Below are 19,075 nucleotides of genomic sequence, written 5' to 3'. Positions count from 1 at the left end.
TTTTTTTTTTTTTTTAAATCTCATCCACATTGTCCATCTTGACAGTCCTGTACAGGGTAGTGTAGAAAGATCTGGATATTACGTGCACCCCTCAAGAATGAGAGGGGTTAACTATTAACACCCTGCCAAGTTTTAGAAAAAGCCTTTAATTTCACAAGTACTGAGTGGTATTGACCCAAGAAGCAGGTTGCTGATGTTGCATTATTCCATTCACAGCTGAGATATACCTAAAGTATCCTAAATTAAAATCTAAGCAAGATCTAGTTCAGCCTACCCCAAGACTATATGTATATATAAATTTTTTTTTTCCTTTTCTTTTTTAGTTTCCTCTTATGGTAACTTTGTTAACATGGAAAAAAAAAAGAAAGAAAAAAGAAAGATATTTTCATCTTTATATGTGTTGAATTCTGGCAGTTAGCTTCACGATGCTGCCAACTCACTTTGTTCAGCTGCACATCTCTGGATTTGAGATGTTTTGCTGACCCAGCAGGGTCAAGGTCCTTGCTCTCAGTGCAGATCTGCCCTAGCAGATACTGAATAATTTCCCTCTATTAAGAAGCAGCCACAGAGCAGCTATGACTTTGAGTCTTCCTCAGATTGTCTTATTGAAGCTTCTTAAATAGTTAGAAGAGCTAATATCCTCTACATATCACCTTATAACATCTAAATTTGGCTTTTGTCTAATTTGCCATATTCTAATTAGCCTCTGGTGGAGCAGGAAAGTACATCTCCCCCATTAACGACATAGGGAACTTAACTTTATCTTAATTCAGACATCTGCGGGGTGGTATGAAAAACCATGTAGGGCCTATGCTGCTTTCACAATATCTTCTGGTATGAGGTTTCTGACTGATGCAGGGTTGAGGAAAGGAGAAGTCCTGGAGTGAGAAAGAACCAACTGAAATGGGTCACGATCTCCCCAAGCAGATGCATCTCTGTATTTAGCAACAACTATTATAGTTGTTGACACCTTAAGAAAGTGTCCTTATCACTACCTCAACTAGGTACAACTTGTTATTTTTCTACTTACAAACCCATGTAGTAGCATTGTCCCTTAGAATCATAGAATCATTTAGGCTGGAAAAGACCTTTAAGATCATCAAGTCCAACCGTTAAACTAGCACGGCCAAGTCCACCACTAAACCATGCCCCTAAGCGCCATGTCTACACTTCTTTTAAATACCTCCAGGGATGGTGACTGAACCACTTCCCTGGGCAGCCTGTTCCAATGCTTGACAACCCTTTCGGTGAAGAAATTTTTCCTAATATCCAATCTAAACCTCCCCTGGCGCAACTTGAGTCTGTTTCCTCTTGTTCTATCGCTTGTTACCTGGGAGAAGAGACCGACACCCACCTCGCTACAACCTCCTTTCAAGTAGTTGTAGAGAGCGATAAGGTCTCCCCTCAGCCACCTTTTCTCCAGGCTAAACAACCCCCGTTCCCTCAGCTGCTCTTCATAAGACTTGTGCTCTAGACCCTTCACCAGCTTCGTTGTCCTTCTTTGGACATGCTCCAGCACCTCAATGTCTTTCGTGTAGTGAGGGGCCCAAAACTGAACACAGTGTTTTAGGTGCAGCCTCACCAGTGCCGAGTACAGGGGGACGATCACTTCCCTAGTCCTGCTGGCCACACTATTTCTGATACAAGCCAGGATGCTATTGGCCTTCTTGGCCACCTGCACACACTGCCGGCTCATATTCAGCCGGCTGTCGACCAACACCCCCAGGTCCTTTTCCGCTGGGCAGCTTTCCAGCCACTCTTCCCCAGGCCTGTAGCATTGCATGGGGTTGTTGTGACCCAAGTGCAGGGCCCGGCACTTAGCCTTGTTGAACCTCATACAATTGGCCTCGGCCCATCGATCCAGCCTGTCCAGATCCCTCTGTAAAGCCTTCCTTCCCTCAAGCAGATCAATACTCCCGCCCAACTTGGTGTCATCTGCAAACTTACTGAGGGTGCACTCGATCCCCTTGTCCAGATCATTGATAAAGGTATTAAACAGAACTGGCCCCAATACTGAGCCCCGGGGAACACCACTTGTGACCGGCCGCCAGCTGGATTTAACTCCATTCACCACAATTCTTTGTGCCCGGCCATCCAGCCAGTTTTTTACCCAGTGAAGAGTATGCCCGTCCAAGCCGTGAGTGGCCAGTTAGTGGCTAGTTAGTCACAGAAGTGGCAGCTATACAATGTTGTGAATATGCCATACTACTTTTCAAGTAAAGAGCAGGAAAAGAGTTTTCTACAAAACCAAATTGGATAGCAAATATTGGCTTATACATAACAAACTCCAAATTCTGAAAATTCTCCTGCTTGCATGACACACTGTGACAGATATTGTCAGCTAATGGTTCTGCTTTTTTTCACGTGGCATTTTCTTTTGTCTTTAAGGAATAAATTCTGAAAACAAATGTACATGTTATAACTCTATTACTGTATGAAAGCCCTGTTATGCTCAAATTAACATGAATTCAAATTAGAATTACTGATGGCTGCAAAGTCAACAGCTATAAGAAAATAAAAATTGATGAGATTGATACTAGGTGTGATCCATCAATTTCCCTTATTTTCCCTCAGTGAAAACATGTACCATGTCAAAAAATGATGGTCTTCCAGAAAATATTTGCCTTTGTCCATTTACCAGCTTGCTGCCTGACACATTGTCCCTGTTGTCTATTTAATAAATGGTCATTTCATTGTTTCGTTTGAACAGAGAATAAACTGAGCAACCAGGATCTAATAGGACACCTCAGAAGAGCTGACATGGTTTGTAGCATGAAGTTTCAGCACATGTGCTTGGCCACATGCAAAGGTCAGTTTTGCACTACTACATCCAGACTGTAAAGTATATTTGAGATAGGCAAGGATAGACTTTATCTTATATTAGTCTTACCCTTTTTTGATGGTTCTCTGACAACAGGAATCACCTTACATGTTTGATACACATTAAGGAACAGGTTTTTATTTTAAAAAATAAGCCTCAGCCTCTCTTTCTGTGCAGAGATTTGCATTCTTCCTTTTAAAGTAACTGCTACTCTCTTGGATGCTCCTACTTGATAAACTTAAATCGATCCTACTTCAGACAAACAAGATTGCATTAATCTGCCAAAGCAGGTCAATTATGTACAGATTGCAACAGCAGCAGGCACATAGAAAGTAAAAACTTGGTCCAAACCCCTACTACTATCATGTAAAAAGCCACAGGGGCAAAGAGTCATCTCATGGAGCCCATTCAGCCAGCTGTCCTTCCTCCATGTGGTACCTGACTCAGAGTAGCTTCAGTTAATTCCTTCCATCACCAAGCTGTAAGGACTTCGTTATTTGCCAAACAAAACAAGTTACTGAGTGTAGCCATGTTATAAAGTCATGGTGGGAGACTTGCCTCAATGCAACTGCAGGGCACCAGCTTGCTTTTATCACACAAGCAGGCAGTTATCACAGAATAGCTAACTGCACTGTAAATCTACACCATAACTTGCAGTAACTTGTTACATAGACATAACCTAAACTAAAAACTAATTTACCCTGCCATCTGTTTTTAAATGTTGCAGCAAAATTTATAACAACATTACAGAACTGGACGTAATCTTTGATCTGTAATGTGTAAAATTCTAGATTATTCTAACAGTCTATTCTAACTTCCAAAAGAAATTATGGATTTATATTGACTGGCTTTGCCTTGCATAAATAAATAGCCAAATATTCCCATTTTCCAGTGGATTAAGACATTCACTACTATCATACAAGATTGAATCAGTTTATCTGACATTTCTTTAGTTACCACGTTTCCAATACCTAGAAAATGAATGATAATTTTCTGACAATGGTAGCACTGCATTGGTAAGTAGCGTTTTTACTTGGAGTTGTTCAGACATCTACACATACGGCTTAACCAAGTTTCACAACTTTCTTCTGAAACAAGTCACCTTTTCTCCAAAAGCGTACAGATAGCATTTTAAGGCTTTTAAAGCATTTAAGCCTTTGAATATTTACTGAACACTGAACAAAACCTAACCAAAAGGGTTGCTTAAAACTTGGAGACTGGTAAAGACAGCAAATTAATATGGCATTAATGTGAGACTGAAACTTTCAAAGACAACTAAACCAGACTGGAATACTTAAAGCCTTTCCAGTAACAAAATTACCTTTTGTTTTTATGTATTAAGATTATATACATATTTATAATTACAACTGTTAATCTCCACAGACCAACAAGGTCCTTCAAATTTACACTCTCCCCCCGTCAGTGTACTGAATTGTCCATGAGCTGCAGACGGAGCCGCTCAGGGGGAGCTCCTCCACCAGCAGGAGCCAGGCTCCTACGTTAGAGCTACTTAGCTTCATAGAAAAAATCTTTTCAGAAGGACTCTTCAAATCCAGAGAATTAAAATATGGCAGATCATCTCACTATCAAGAAAACCACAAATTAATGCAAATAATTCCGTTGGATGCTTCAAACGTGCTTAGTATCTTTCATACGAGTAGTTCTCCTGAGAAACAATATGCATCAATACAGTTTTGTGCAGGATCATGACCTAAGTCAATATCATACATTTTGTAAACTCCAGCACCTTCTATAATATAGATGAGCATTAAGGCAAAATTTTGTCTTGTGCTCTCTCTAGGGTAGGGCAATACTGTAAAAATACGTGTTTTACTATACCAGAGACTTCAAGTCTACCAGTTCATCACTAGAGCCAGCTGGGAAATAGCAGAAAAATCTTAATCTTTCTCTTCCAGAAAAGAAGTAAGAAAAGACACTGACCCACTCTCTTTTCTGTGGTATGATCTAGGCATTCATCTGGAAGAAAGGAAAACCAGGTCAAGCAGAACAAGGACTTGAATCTGTGTTTCACCTGTTATGGACAAATATTCTGTTCTCTGCTAATTTGGGGCCTCTATTCCTGTATCAGATCAGAACTGTTTTCTTCTGAACATGAAAAAGCTTTCCCAATAAAAGTACTGTTGAGGCACATAAAAAGCTTCAGTGCTGAAAATGCAACCTTTTTTCAAGAAAAAGTCAGTTTTATTAAAAAAACCCCAACAAACCAGGTTAAATTTAGATGCTGCCTTTCACAAACAGCCCACACAGTGGATATTTTCTCCTGATAAGCATCAGGTATTAACCTCTTTCTGTATCTTCTGAGATAATTGGAGCCAACTCCTTTGGAAACGAAATGGAATGTGGACATCTGTTCACTGTAAACATGTAAAGAACATTTTGGACACTAAATTAAACTGCAAATTATATTTTTTATTCCATTATGTGGCAAAAGTAAAAATGATATATAAGGAAGAAAGGGAAGCCTAAATGAGACAGACCAGACAGCACATGAAAAGCCATTTGTGATCTAGGCATTCATCTGGAAGATGGGAAACAGGTCAAGCAGAGTAAGGAGTCAAACCTTGGTTTCAGAGAGCGAGTGAAGGCCACATGCAGTGGCAATGTGGGAAGAAATCACGGCAAAAGCACGTGGCAAACATTGAGTGGTAGAGAGTGAAGAGTCACCAACAGAAATGTAATTCAGATGCTGAAGGGGAAAAGTCCCTCAAATGGGGAAGGAAATAAAGTAGATATATTGGAATAGAAGGGGGGGGGGGGGGGGGGAAGAAAAAAGTAGAGAGTAGGAAATTAAGACAAGTGGGCCAAGAAAGAGAGAACTGGTATCTTAAACAGCAGAATATATAGTACACTCAAATCTTTTCCTTTTGATGATGATAACCCAGCTGAGATGCTAAAATGGTTGGCGAAGATGGAAACAAGATCAAAGAGCAGAACTACGTGCAAAAATCAAATGGGCAGTGACATGCAGAGGTTGGCTATTATATTCAGACGTTCAGCGGTTCAGTACTGTTTTCTTCATACAACCATTCAGAGCTAGATTGTCAAACCTGTTACTCAGGCTGTGTACAGAAGTAACAAGAGAAGCTTTCTGTTTCCCAGGCCCCTTCTTAACCTGTGACTGATGATGGCAGCAAAACAACTGGACTTTTTCTCCACAGCAAGCTGGTACTTGCAGTGAGAGCAAAAAGCCAGGAGCCCTGGGAGGAGGGTGCTCTCTGAAAAGGTTGGAAGTGAATCAAGTCCTCCCAATATAAATAACCTCATCAAGAACCGCCTGTTACAATCTGTTCTTTGGTTTGCTCCTGGGACAACACTGATCTGGTTTGTCTTTTAAGAAACCATTTCCATGATCAAATTTATCACTGAAGAAAATGAATACATATCCTTACGGTTGGCAATTTCAACCCCCCAATGGTCAACACAAAAATCTCTAGCAAAATGGTAGTCACACATGAAATAAAAGTCACTATAGGACAATGTAACCTTGAAGGATTCATTAATAAACATTTACCAGTTCCCATGAGACCAAGATTTTACCATTTGATCTTTTTGATCCAGGGAATAGTAGTTTCACAAATTGCTGGGTTTGCACAGTAAAATTTTAACCAGAAATGGCTGTTCCCTGTTGCCAAATATGATTGTTATGGAAGGCCTGAGAAATGAGCCTGAAAATGCCTTCAGGAGTCTCAGTACTATCTTTCTTCTTAGAAGAAAATAATTACCTTGATGTGGTAATCAAACTCATAGTAATGCTAACCCTTAATGTTTTCAGTAAGATTGCCATTATCCTAGGAAGATACGTATATACACACATTACCCCCAAAGCATCTGGTCTTCACAACAACACAGAGCACTTACTACATTAATATTGAATGATACACTTATTCCAGGTTTTCCTTAATAAGCAGAGATTGTTCAAATGAGCTGAATCAACGCTGGTAGAAGCTCCGTGTGAAGTGAAAAGTCTAACAATAATTGCCTTAATAAGCATCCTTGTAGTGGAGTATGGACTTAATGCAAAGAGTGAAGATCAGTTAAGGGCACAGAGGCTCTTACAAAGTATTAGTTTTGGGAAGATGATCAGCACACTCAGCAGAAATCCTCTCGGAGGAAACTTTAGCTCTCATGTATGAGCCCCTTAATGTTCTTACTCTCAAGACAGTTAGTGTGTGTTGGACTGATCTCAAGCTTTGTGCCTGTAAGAATCAGTGCAGAATTTGTCTTCCTGCTGTTTATTACTTGCAGTCATATAACTGTACTGCGGACAGGACAGATCAGAATATCATGCAGCCCACAACTTCGTGATTTATCTGCACATGCACTGCTGCATTTTTACTAGAATTATTTTAACACAGAACCACTCATAGGAGAAGGCAAAACACCCAGTTCAGACTTAGATTTAATACAGACACATTCAAAGGTATAAGATTAGTTGCCAATAAAAGAAATCCATCTCTTTTCTCCATGTGTTCTTACTAGCTCCTGCAACAGGCTATGACATCTTTATGAAACCTATACCATACTATCTCAACCAATCCTGAGGCATTTAACATCAAAAGTGTGACTAAATCACTGAGATAAAGTGAAATGGTATTGCTAAAGTGAACTGCTATTTGGACAACTCAGTAGCTAATTTACAAAGACAGAACCTGACGAAAAGAATGCTTTTCAGCTAAATCACTGTCATGTTTTGTGCAATTTTCCTACATGTCATCTCGCGATAATCCATCTTTGCTTACACTTTCCTCCCTGAGCATGAAGAACTATGGTTGCTGCACTGCTGAATTTTCCTCTTAGAAGGCCTGCAAATAGGATCTGACAAGTCAAATGATTGATTGCACCTTGTCCATCCAGGCAAAATCAGAGAAGTCCTGAAAGACAGTGGGAGATTGACACCAACAGTAACATATCGTCAGTATGAAGAGTATGCAAGTCAGAAAAGTTAGTTACTCAGACCAACAGGCTAAATTAGATGCTTCCAGAGTGCCACAGAACATATACTTCAAGCTATACTTAAACTGACGGTTTTCCAGACACGGGATGGCCAACAGCAGATTTAGGAAATCATAATGTGTTTGTAAGAGGAGTGGATAGGAGAAGTTGATGTTTCCAAGGCTCATCACTTCAGAAGGTGCTTGCTTAGCGAAAGCGCTGCACCGCCTCTCATTCAGGCACCGAGATGAACCCAGCGCTCGTGGCAGAGCGGGCTCGCCAGCGAGAGCGTGCGATTCACAGCTCCGTCCCTTACATAAGACTGTAACCTCTATTCACAGCCATCTGCTGTGGCTGTTGTGTAACAAGCTGTAGTCGAGTGTTTCTGCCATCATATGGTAAATTTCCTTAAAATACACGTGCAAAAAATCACTACACAAAAACCTAGAAATTCTTTAACTAGATGCAAGTCCCAAATTTCACAGATGAATGGTAGTTTAGAAAGGCAGCCTTCAAACTTCTCTGTATGGGGTGGCTGTAATTTCCTTCTTGATTTTTAGCATCTATGGCTTACAGGAAGATATACTGATTAAAACTTTTTGCTGACTGGGATTTGCATTGCTAGATATCTCCACTTTCTGTCTTTCCTGGGATTTATACTGAGATCAAATAAAAGGAATTCTCAATTTCATTATTATCCTTCCACATATAGGCAATTTTTAAAGGAGAACTGGTTTTGAGGTTTGTTTGGGTTTTTTTTTCCTGCTGTCAAAGATATTGCATCTACTTGATTCCAGCTTCTCTCCACAAATTTCTACAGACATGCAGTCTTCACAAGCTGAATTACAGAAGACCACCTATGGCCTAGAAGTCATGGCAAAACCAGACATACTTCAATACTTTAAATGAAAAGTTTTGAAAATAAAACAATGTTGAGTAACCAGATGCCAATACATTCTTGTCTTCCAAGAGAAGAGATGAACAGAAAAGAATAAAGAACCGATGTTCCTTTAAAACTAATAAAAGGATTTTGGTCAAATTCAGACTGACTTTTTCTACATTTCCCAATAAACCTGTGTGACTTCTTATTTAAATGTTATTTTAGCTAATACTAAATATAGATAGATATGAATTTGGTAAAGGCTAACAATTCATTTAAAACTGAAATATGAAATGGAAATCAATTGTAAACCCCTCTTCATTCTTTCCAGAAAGCAAGCTGGGGGTGGGTGGGGGTGTTGTGCAAACTAATTGCTGGTTGTTTTTCTAAAAGGACTGGGAATTCAATGAAAGTAGGGAAAAAAAGCTCTGTTATTGCATGCAAAAGTAATGAAAGGAATTCAATTTAATGCTGTTTGGAAACAGCTCTCACACTAGTGGATTTTTTTGTTGTTGTTTTTACTTGAGAAGAGTGACACAAACTTAGTATCCTAGAATTAATTTAAAATATTCCCCCCCTCTACATTAGAAACATGAAGATCACCAATACTCTTGTGATTTTTAAAATCTATTCTGCAGTACTGACAGAAAAAAAAAATAAAAAAAATGCTGAATAACATCTATACTGCACATTCTGTACAAGTCACTGTTAGCTTACATAGAAATAGATATTACTTCCAGTTGTTTCCTATGCATTTAAATTTTGTTTTTAAGATTGTAAGAAACAATTATATTATCAAAACTGATAGTGATTTTGAGCGTGATTTTCTTTGCCCACTGCATTAATAGCAAATTTGTGATTTCAATTAACCTCTCTTGGGCTTTAACTTTTCAATATGTTCTGACAACAAACACATTCACGCTTCCGTTTATCACGGCAAACCATTTTACTAACGCTTTGTTAACGTTGCACTTCTGGTTTTCAGCATTTCATTTCAGTTCTGCAGAATAAAGCCTAAGTTCCTATTTTAAAGAAAAAAAAAAAACCACAACAAAATAAATCAAGAAGATTCATACTATTCACACAAAGTAAAATTTTACAGCTTCAGCACAACTCAAATTTGAAAACACATCATCTTTTACAGTCTGTATCCTGAGGTCTCTACCCACACTTGATCAAAGAGGAGGGAAAACATGTCCCTCATTCCCCCAAGGATGTCTTTTCTTTCTTATTTTACCTTGCTGAGGTTTCATAGTCCCCAGCCTGTCTCTCATGTGATGCATCTTTTCTCGTCTATAGATAAAATCATTAAAACTTCTGAAGTGACTGTGTTGCTTTTCTCCTTTATTGCTATTTCTATTAAGGCAATTCCTTCCTTCCTTCCTTTCAATCTTTAATGCATCAACACTAATCTAGGTTGATTTGTGATGCATTTGAACTGGAGGAACTCTGTTTATATATCCTTATAAAGAAACTGTAGTTGACAGAAATGTCATACCCACTTGACGGATACTAACAGATCTTACAGTGACTTGTCATTTTCAGGGACTTCACTTGACTGTTGTCACCACATAGCTCTTAAAATCTAATTTTACAAGGCAATAAAATATTACCTTTTGATTATTTCATTTTTGTAAAAGCTTAATATCCTAGAGCAACATTAATAATTTTTATTCTGTGAACACAGTTGACGTGGCACTCTTCTTTGCAATTAGATTGATAAGACAGCATAAAATGACAATCACTACAAAAGAAACTTGGTCTGCAGCCGCTCCCTCCATATGTTTTTTTAAAATACAAAACAGTCTTAAACAGACGACATAATTACTGCAGAAGGGCTTAAAAATCTTTTCTTTTTGAGACAAAGTTAAGCCACGAAATTCAGATTTACATCCAGATTTCAAAAGCTCTATCTGGGGTTAAACAAGCCCCATGTTAAACCTGTTTTAGAAGGACTTGCCCTCCACAAAACTCAGATATTCACCTCTGGCTAGTCAGTCCTCCTATTTTCCTTAAATTCTCTTCATAACCGCCCCTACCTACATCCAACCTTCAAAGTCTTTCCAATAGCAAAATCTTATTTTCTCCTATGCCTTCTAGAAAACAAAAAAGGAGGAAAAAACAAATTCAAAAGGAATGTTGACAAATTCAGAAAGGTTAAGTAAAGTTGACAAAAATATTATTCAGGTTCTAGAATATCAATCATTCAGTAAGAGACTCAGAAGTTTCATTTATTTTATTTATTCAAATTATTTGAAAATATATTTTATAAATATTTCACAACTGTGATGCACTTTTTCCTCTATTTAATCACAGTCCCTTTACAGACTACCTTCGTGGTGTCCAGTGCAGTTAGCAGAAACTTCAAAGCCAGCTCTGCTTAAAGCAGGAGGCTGAATCTCCCGAGTTCTCCAGAGAAGTCCAGACTTCTCTTTCAACCTAAATTATCCTATGATCTTACAAATACAAAACTGGATGGGGCGGGGTGGTGGTGGTGGTGGTGGTGAAGAAAATAAAAAGAAAAAAAAGGGGGCAAAAAGTCCAAGATTTGTGTTTGGTTTTTTTCGGGGCTTTTTTTTGGAGGAGGTGAGTGTGGGTCTTGAGGCTTCAAATACATTTCTGGAAAAACAGTTTTTTCCTTTTTAAACTATCTGGAGTTGTTTTACTTATCTATAGTCCCAGTCCTCCAGGACAGGGGTTTTGATCCTTTGCTACATAAAGAGGTAATCTAAGAATGAGTAACTGCAGATTCCAGACATGACACTTGCAGGTTTCTCTTTGATGAGATTCAAAAAGAAACATGATGTGTGCCATGGTGTCACAGGTTAAAGTATTATAAGACCACAAGCTATAGCTAGCTCTATAGGAACAAGACTTCTGACATTTGAAAAAGCCAGTTTAACAGACCCGAAGTGTAACATGGTGGAAACAAATATCAATGTAGAAACAAAGCGTGCATTTTAACAAAGAACATAATTGACAAATTTGGGCTGTGCATAAATTTCATGTGGAAGCTGAAAAGTCTTGAAACCCTCAGAGCAGGGATGATGAAGAAAACCTGTTTCTAGTGGCTAGTTCACGCTGATTGTAAGTGGTTTACAAATGAAGTATGATCAGCTTATTGAAGGAACTACATGATGAGGTCGACTGCAACAGCAGGAGCATGGCCTAATGACCTATAAGCTTTCCATCCTATTTTTCTTCTTTTAGGAAATAATGCATTTATTTTGAAAAAGGATTGGATAAGATTCCCAATATTTGATAGGGGATCCGTCTTCACTTAAGCTGCTAAGGTCAAATGGGACAACTTGAATGTTAATATGACAAATATAAAATTAATACTGCACATTATAAAACTGAAATACACTTTTTGCATAGGGAATTAGCTTTCAATGCTAAGTTAAGAACAAAATAGTTGGAGTTCAACAATTTGGTAAGAAAGGACTAACGTGACAAACCCATTCTCAACGCCTTGTTCACTGCTTTGGAATATCCGCACAGAACAGTCAAAGCTTTAAAGGTTATACGTTGCCTCAGTATAAAAACTGATCAAAAGAAGTATCCACAGCCTACATACAACTTACCTTTCAAGACTTGTTGGGCCAGGCAGGTCTACTCCAGAACACTATAAAGGATAGTACATGAGTACATTTGTACAAGTTATGTTGTATATAAGTTCCCAATCCTACAGATACACACAGGACTACACATGCCGGAAAAATGACTTGTACATAAAGTTATTCTAAAGTTGTATTTATAATGTTGAAAATGGAAGTGCTCTACCATTGCCATGAACTGTATTTATAGAGAAGTTAGCCCAGATGGAGAAAGCTGAAGCAGTGTTTCAAATATACTCCTATCCTTTCCTTCCAGCATGCAACTGCTGTTTCTTTTCTCTTTGTCCCATTAGTACTTCCTCCATAGATGAAGGAGATGACGACCAAGAGAGAGTTCAGGGACTTGTCCTACCCAGTATTAGCAGGGCTGACAGATTCCCTCCTCTTGATAGTGACTGTGAGCACGGGTTGCATTGTCATGCAGCATGCAGCCTTTCCCCTTATTGCTGACGTTATCAATTTTGTTAGGTTCTTTGTGGCTCCCATGGTTTAGGCAGGTTTCTCCCATATTCCAAGATTAACAAACAACTTCTCAGACTACCTGTGTTTGGGTTGGGGTTTTTTGTTGTTGTTTTTTTTAAACGTTTTTTACTTATAGTCAGAAAACCTCGTTAAGAGTGGAACAATTAAGGGAAGTAGCTGTTAACATCTATGATGCTTGAAGGTCCACTAGAAGGGCTTGTGTTTGGGGTGTTTTGACATTGCTCTGTGTGTGTCCTACATCTGTTTTCTTATGAATTTGATTCTAACTTTGAGCTGAAGGTAGGTAGCAGGTGGCAGATCTGACTGCAAGAAGCCATGGATGCCAGTTCAGGAACTCTGAAACACCATCAGGTAGTTTCAAGAGGTTTCCTGAAAACAGAATCTTAAATATCTTAACTGTTTAGTTTAATTAAACTACATATACGTGATTCAGCATGCATTAATCTGTATTAAGTATTACATAATCTGTATTCACATCTGTGATGTAAAGTCAAGACCTGCCTAACATACACCTAAAATGAGGTAAGAAGCTGTTTTTGGCCTGATACTGTCAAAAATATTGCAGAGCCATATCACATTATTTGTCACTGTGCAACCTCAGATAATAGCCATGCTGAACAAGCTTGGTTTGTTTTAGAGTGCTATTTAAAAAAAAACAAAACAAACAAACCACAAACAACAAACCCCAAAACTCTTGTGCGTGTAAACGACTAACAATTCTAAGACAATATTGTTGCTATTTTCCAAGTGACTGTGGTCCAGATTCACTTCCCATTTAATGACAAGTGAATGTTCTGAAAATGTAACCTGCGCTGTCACAGGCAAGGTGAGATTAAAAACATATTGCTTCAGTATTTCATGCACGCAAACTTCAAATAAGCTAAATACTGTTATCAGATGCATCATTAGCAGTTCTGAACACATTTACTGCCGAGAACCCTAAGCAATCCCACAAAACTCAAATGAACTGGACTTGTTTATAAAGCTTGACTGACACCAGTCAGTGTGGGCTATGTGCAGTCCAGACACAAGAGCACTCATCTGAATGTTCAACTTTTGGAAATTAAGCCTTGTATTTAAAAAAATTGCTTCCTTGTGAAGCCACCTCCAAATTCACCCTTTAGTGTCCTTCAGCAGTTCTCTTCCTAGTCCAAACATACATTCAACCACAAAACTAAGTTTTTGCAAAGCAACACCAGAGCCTTTGGAGATGATCATATTGCACTTGACTACTGCGTCAAATATTTTTACACTCCTCAGGTTTGCAATTAGCAAATATTTCTGCCACTGAGTGCTAATTATCAGCATGGTATTAATTTTTTCCTCTCCAGAGGGAAGATAAATACATTACTGATTTAACTCCTGAGCAAAATGTTCATGTTGTCATTGTCCAGCTGCAGCAGAAAGTTTCTATCTCCCTTTCAGGCTAGGCATGCTTAGAACAAGTGCATATGCACGTACATACACAGAGATATATTACACTATACCAACACACAGAAATGTACCTGAACAGAAGCTTTTCCTCTTTTGAATGCAGATGAGGATTAAATATAAGGCAAATTTCAAAACTGACTGGGAATGTACCTAACTCACATTAACCTTCTTTATTTATATTGGAAGAGGGGCCCTTCTTGGGCCATAGGTATGTCCAGTGGATCTACGTCAACATCAAGCCAAGGTCGCCTGCTCTTACATACCCTAAATCATATAATTTTGAAAGCAAGCTTCAATAAAATAAAATAAAATTGCCTTTGTAGTCAGAAGGTGTAAAAAGGACATTTCAGCAGAACCTTAGCTTACTGAGCAGGATCAGGTGGCTGAACAATTTTATGGAAACAATGCAGTCAGAAACCAACCAGGGTAAGTAAGCATCTCCCAAGTAAAGGGAAACAAGTCTGTGCAACCAACACAATGCTGCAAAGAAACACCACCACCTTCTGCAGTATATAAACACTGTAGGGCTTTTGGCCTTGTTAGATGCAGCTTAATCTAGGAGTCTTTTCTGGGCTTTGTATTGTATCTATATGAATTTCACCTCTACTCTTTAGAGAGTAAAGCTAGAGTTCCCTGTTAAAACCGAGTCAGATAAGTACCACCTTGTCCTGTTAATTGATTTTCCTTTCCCTCACTTTTAGGATGCAAAGTACCTTTTTCCTTGACCTATACACAAATTCTGTGTTTACACACGCACATACAACTTGGCAGAGGTAAAATCTGCCTATTCATTATAGGCTCTGCACTTTACCGTTAAAGGTCAAGCAAAAGAAAAAGCTAAACCAAATACAAAGCAAACTAGAATGGGAGCTACACAACACAGAGAACTACAAAACAACAGGTGTCTCTGGCAACAGGCTTTCACATGGAAAAGCACAAGAAAATAAACAGAAAGCACAAAAAAAGACTAGAAGAACAAGCATTATTCTTCAAAAACACAAAACAACCCAAATAAAATTTTAAAGAGCACCCAAACCCAGAAGACTTAACACATTACAGTTTCCAGGTATAAGAACAAAAACAAGAGATTGGATATGACCCTTTGTTGTATGTCACTTCATTTAGAAATTTAAGATGAACAACATTAATTACTAAACAGATTAACTTCCAAAAAATTCACCTTGGCTAATATTTTTGACAGTTTTGTCAGTAAACAGAATTTTAAAAGTGCAACAGTGCAGTAGGAGAACATATACATAAGATGGTATTCTGGCAGATACTGAGCAGCGTAATAGAGAGTTACTTTGTCTCCACGTTAGTACCTGAAAGCATACCTTTACTCTGCAAATACAGAGCAACTTCACTTGTAAAAGTGAAAAAAAATTGGGGTTTATGTAAGCTGACATCACATATTTCCAATGAAATTATAATCTCTGCAGTTCCAGGCAATCTGAATTTATCTTCTTTTGAAGGAACCACTTTGCGGCCTATACTCGGTTTCCTCTTAGATTATGTAATTTTATTTGTTCTCGAGTCAAAAGTAGAGAAAAGTGAATATTTTGGCTTTAAGCAGGGACCGTATTATTCCAAATCACAAGGAATCAAGTCCTCTGGATGGCCTGCCCTGCTGCAGCAGAACACGGTTTATAACAACAGACTGGAGGATGTGTTTTTATCCTACCAACAAAAGCAACACTGTTCTCTACACACAACGGCAGTGGTCCATAATATGCTGTCTGACAATAGGCAAAGGGTCATCTCGCATGGCAAGAGCAGCCTCCAGCATGGATTAAAAATATAAGAAAAACATTTGACGTACTTGGATCTGACAAGATTGAGTCGGTTTTCGGCAAAAATTGGTCACAGCGGACTCCTTGGTAGCCCTCTTTGCACCTGAGAAAAAGGGGATAAATGACAAACATACGCATGCGATAGTAAAAGGTTAATTTCAACGTAGCAAAATCAACTGAAATTCTCCCTGCCAACACTGCAAGCGACTTGCATATTTACAGTTATTTCAACTATTATGGAAGGAAGGTTATTACTGAAACACAATGAAAGCACGTAAAATCATTTGTATTTCAAAAAATTCCCCTCAACCCTTTTGGATTATTTCAGAAACTATGAAAAGAAACTTCACTTAAGCACAACCCTTCTTTTAGATATCAATTCAGTGAAACAATCAAAGAAAAATCCTCTATAAAATAGACATATTTGTAATAAAATAAACTCATTAGGTAACACAAAGCTTTATAAAGCTTCTGTACTCTACAAGCCATCAGATTAACAACTTGTTTATCTTTGGCTGTTTGAATAATTAGGGAACACTTATCTAGCCATTAATTTTAGGACTAATTTCTACTGTGCTTAAAAGATAACATGTTTAGGCATGATAGACAATGTCAGGCGTTGTTTGTAAGTGAACAGTCTTAGATGTTTGTGGGATTAGATTGTAAAACACATAAACGAGAATACCCTCCTGCCTTAAAAAACATGAACTGGCTTTGACTGAGAATCTGATACTATTATTTATCTTGAATCCTTACTTTGCAGAAATTCCATTTACTGCATTTGGACTGTTCTCAGAAGTCTCTCTCTCTCATTTCAACTAAGTGTATCAGAATCAGGTCTTTAATTATTTATTTGCTAAGCAATTTTTCAGAGAAAAGTGATGGACACTTTAATTATAAATGATAGCAGCAGGGACTCCGTATCTCCCAAAGCTCTTTCATATCATATAAACAATATGATCAAATCAGCATCACCACCTTCATTAGGATTGACAACTGCAGCTTGAATTATGTGATAACGTCAAGAAGAGAAGTTATCTGCTCCTTCACAATGTTTCTACTCAGGCTTCCTCTAAAAGTTACCTTTTAAAATGCTTTTGGGTTAATAAATTAATGCTTCAGTGAGAAGTACATCTCACCAGCCTTGATTCAGGGACTAGAAAGTACATTTGTGAGCAAATATGTACATTATAAGAATTGCCATCAGACCTCAAAAAGTAGTACAAATCTACAGTAAGAAGAAGATTAAAAAAAAAATATATATATAGATATTATTTTAAAACTTCCCTTTTGGCCTTTCTCCATGGAGCATATCGAGTGCTACTTTGGAGATCAGCTTCTTACAGGTACTTGTCTATCTATAAAATGACTGACTGGGAAAAACTGAATTCAGATCCTATGGTAGTGGTCACAAGTTATCAGTCAAGGAAAAATGTTTTGGTTTTTTGGTTTTTTTTGTTTTTTTTTTTTTTTTTTAAATGCAGAATGTTCAATTAAAATTGTCCACTAGTCAGAAAAACCGAAGAAGTCTCCATATGCTCAGACACTGCTGCATGCATTTTTTGCCTCTGATTATGAAATATCAGAAGTTGCCTCACATCAAACAGAAACCCTTCTTCACAGTCTTGAGAAGAGTTGGTAGACCTCATCTCAAAGCTTAAGAACAACCTACCTGGGTTGGGGATATTCTTGTCTTTGCATTAGCACTTTCTATTAACTTTTTGACATACATTTGTACCTGCCTCACTTGCTATTACTCTATTACAGACTTAAAACTGTGCTAAACTGTTGGTCTGCAAGTCATAGAAGTGTTCATCACATAGCCTAATTCCACAACTGAAAACTTTGATGCTACCTGTGAGGTTAAAGAGTCAGAGAGTGATAACCTGTGGAAGAGCTGTACCGAGTGCTCATCAGCATGTGTGAATACCCATCAGCCAGAGGCAGGCAGAGCAATGCTCCAAGTACCCTCACGCCAGCGGGAACAGCCCCTTCCCTTCCTCTCTGGTGGCCAACAGGGCACATCTGAGCCAGAAGCTCTGCTGCCTTCCTTTCCTTACCACTCCATTCCTCGCATAACGGAACAGAAACCTTAGACTATCTTCACTTCACAGCTGAGAAACAGAGTCTGCACCATTTATTCCCCTGTCAGATGATCCAGGTAATTAATTGTGGTCTAGCTAATGAATTGTTCATGCCAGAATTGAAGGAGAGAAATTTTGCTATTGTTAGCTGCTAGGGTAGATTTAGGGGGGTGTCTCTATTCCAATCCTACCAACTGTGTCATGGTCCAAATCAAACATCAGAAAATATTTTTTGTATCTCACAAAAATGGCAAAAGGTGCTGTGGATATTTTCACCTTCCATTTAATATTGTTTATAAGGGTTACATTTTATCAGTTGCAAATACAGCAGATGCTGATAAAGTTGGTGGCCTCAAAAACAATCTGATGGGAGACTTCTGTAATTGGTAAAGTACCACCCCAGTACAAGACTCTAAGTTAGATGTGTTTCCATGTCTGTCTTTTCCTGACTTTGTAAAAGCAATGGGTTGGAAAAGAATATATCACAGAATCACTTAGATTTACAACTTCTCCCTTGTAAAACTCAGCATCCTCACTACCTGACTGAATTGCACGCTGCCACAGCTATGCTGTGCAATCTGGAGATCATGATGGGGATGGATTTCTTCTGTTACAAATGTATTGGCTATCATATCAAAGTATTATTTTTATCCTGACTATATCATACACATACTGCTGCTTGTCTCCATCACTGTGAAACTGGAGCATACAGTAATCAGCTGGCTGACTGACCTGGATGAGTCTAAAGTAACATTTTCACTTACCCGTACACTTTGATGAACATACCACAGGAGAAATTTATTTTTGTTACTTTCAAAATTTAGTACAGAGGTGGCTGATATATCAAAGAATAAATATAATCTTTTAATGTAATAACATAATCTTGCACTAAGATAACAACTACTATGACCATATATAGCTTGTTTTTTAAATTATACTAACTTTTTCAGCAAAGATAAAAACTAAGTCTCCTAGTTTCATTAACAAATGATTTTTGAAATCCATAAGACACC

General features: G+C 38.1%; 1 protein-coding gene across 1 annotated transcript in view; it reads right to left on the bottom strand.

Moving 5' to 3' along the window:
- Positions 1 to 19,075, bottom strand: part of NRG3 (neuregulin 3) — a 431,515-nt gene that overhangs the window by 101,266 nt on the left and 311,174 nt on the right. The window contains exon 3 of the mRNA XM_050899232.1: positions 16,008 to 16,081. Coding sequence (XP_050755189.1) covers positions 16,008 to 16,081 — 74 coding nt within the window. The remainder of the gene's footprint in view (positions 1 to 16,007; positions 16,082 to 19,075) is intronic.

Source organism: Gymnogyps californianus, chromosome 6, assembly GCF_018139145.2.
Source record: "Gymnogyps californianus isolate 813 chromosome 6, ASM1813914v2, whole genome shotgun sequence".
Lineage (NCBI taxonomy): Eukaryota > Metazoa > Chordata > Aves > Accipitriformes > Cathartidae > Gymnogyps > Gymnogyps californianus.
This window is presented reverse-complemented; position numbering and strand designations above follow the sequence as displayed.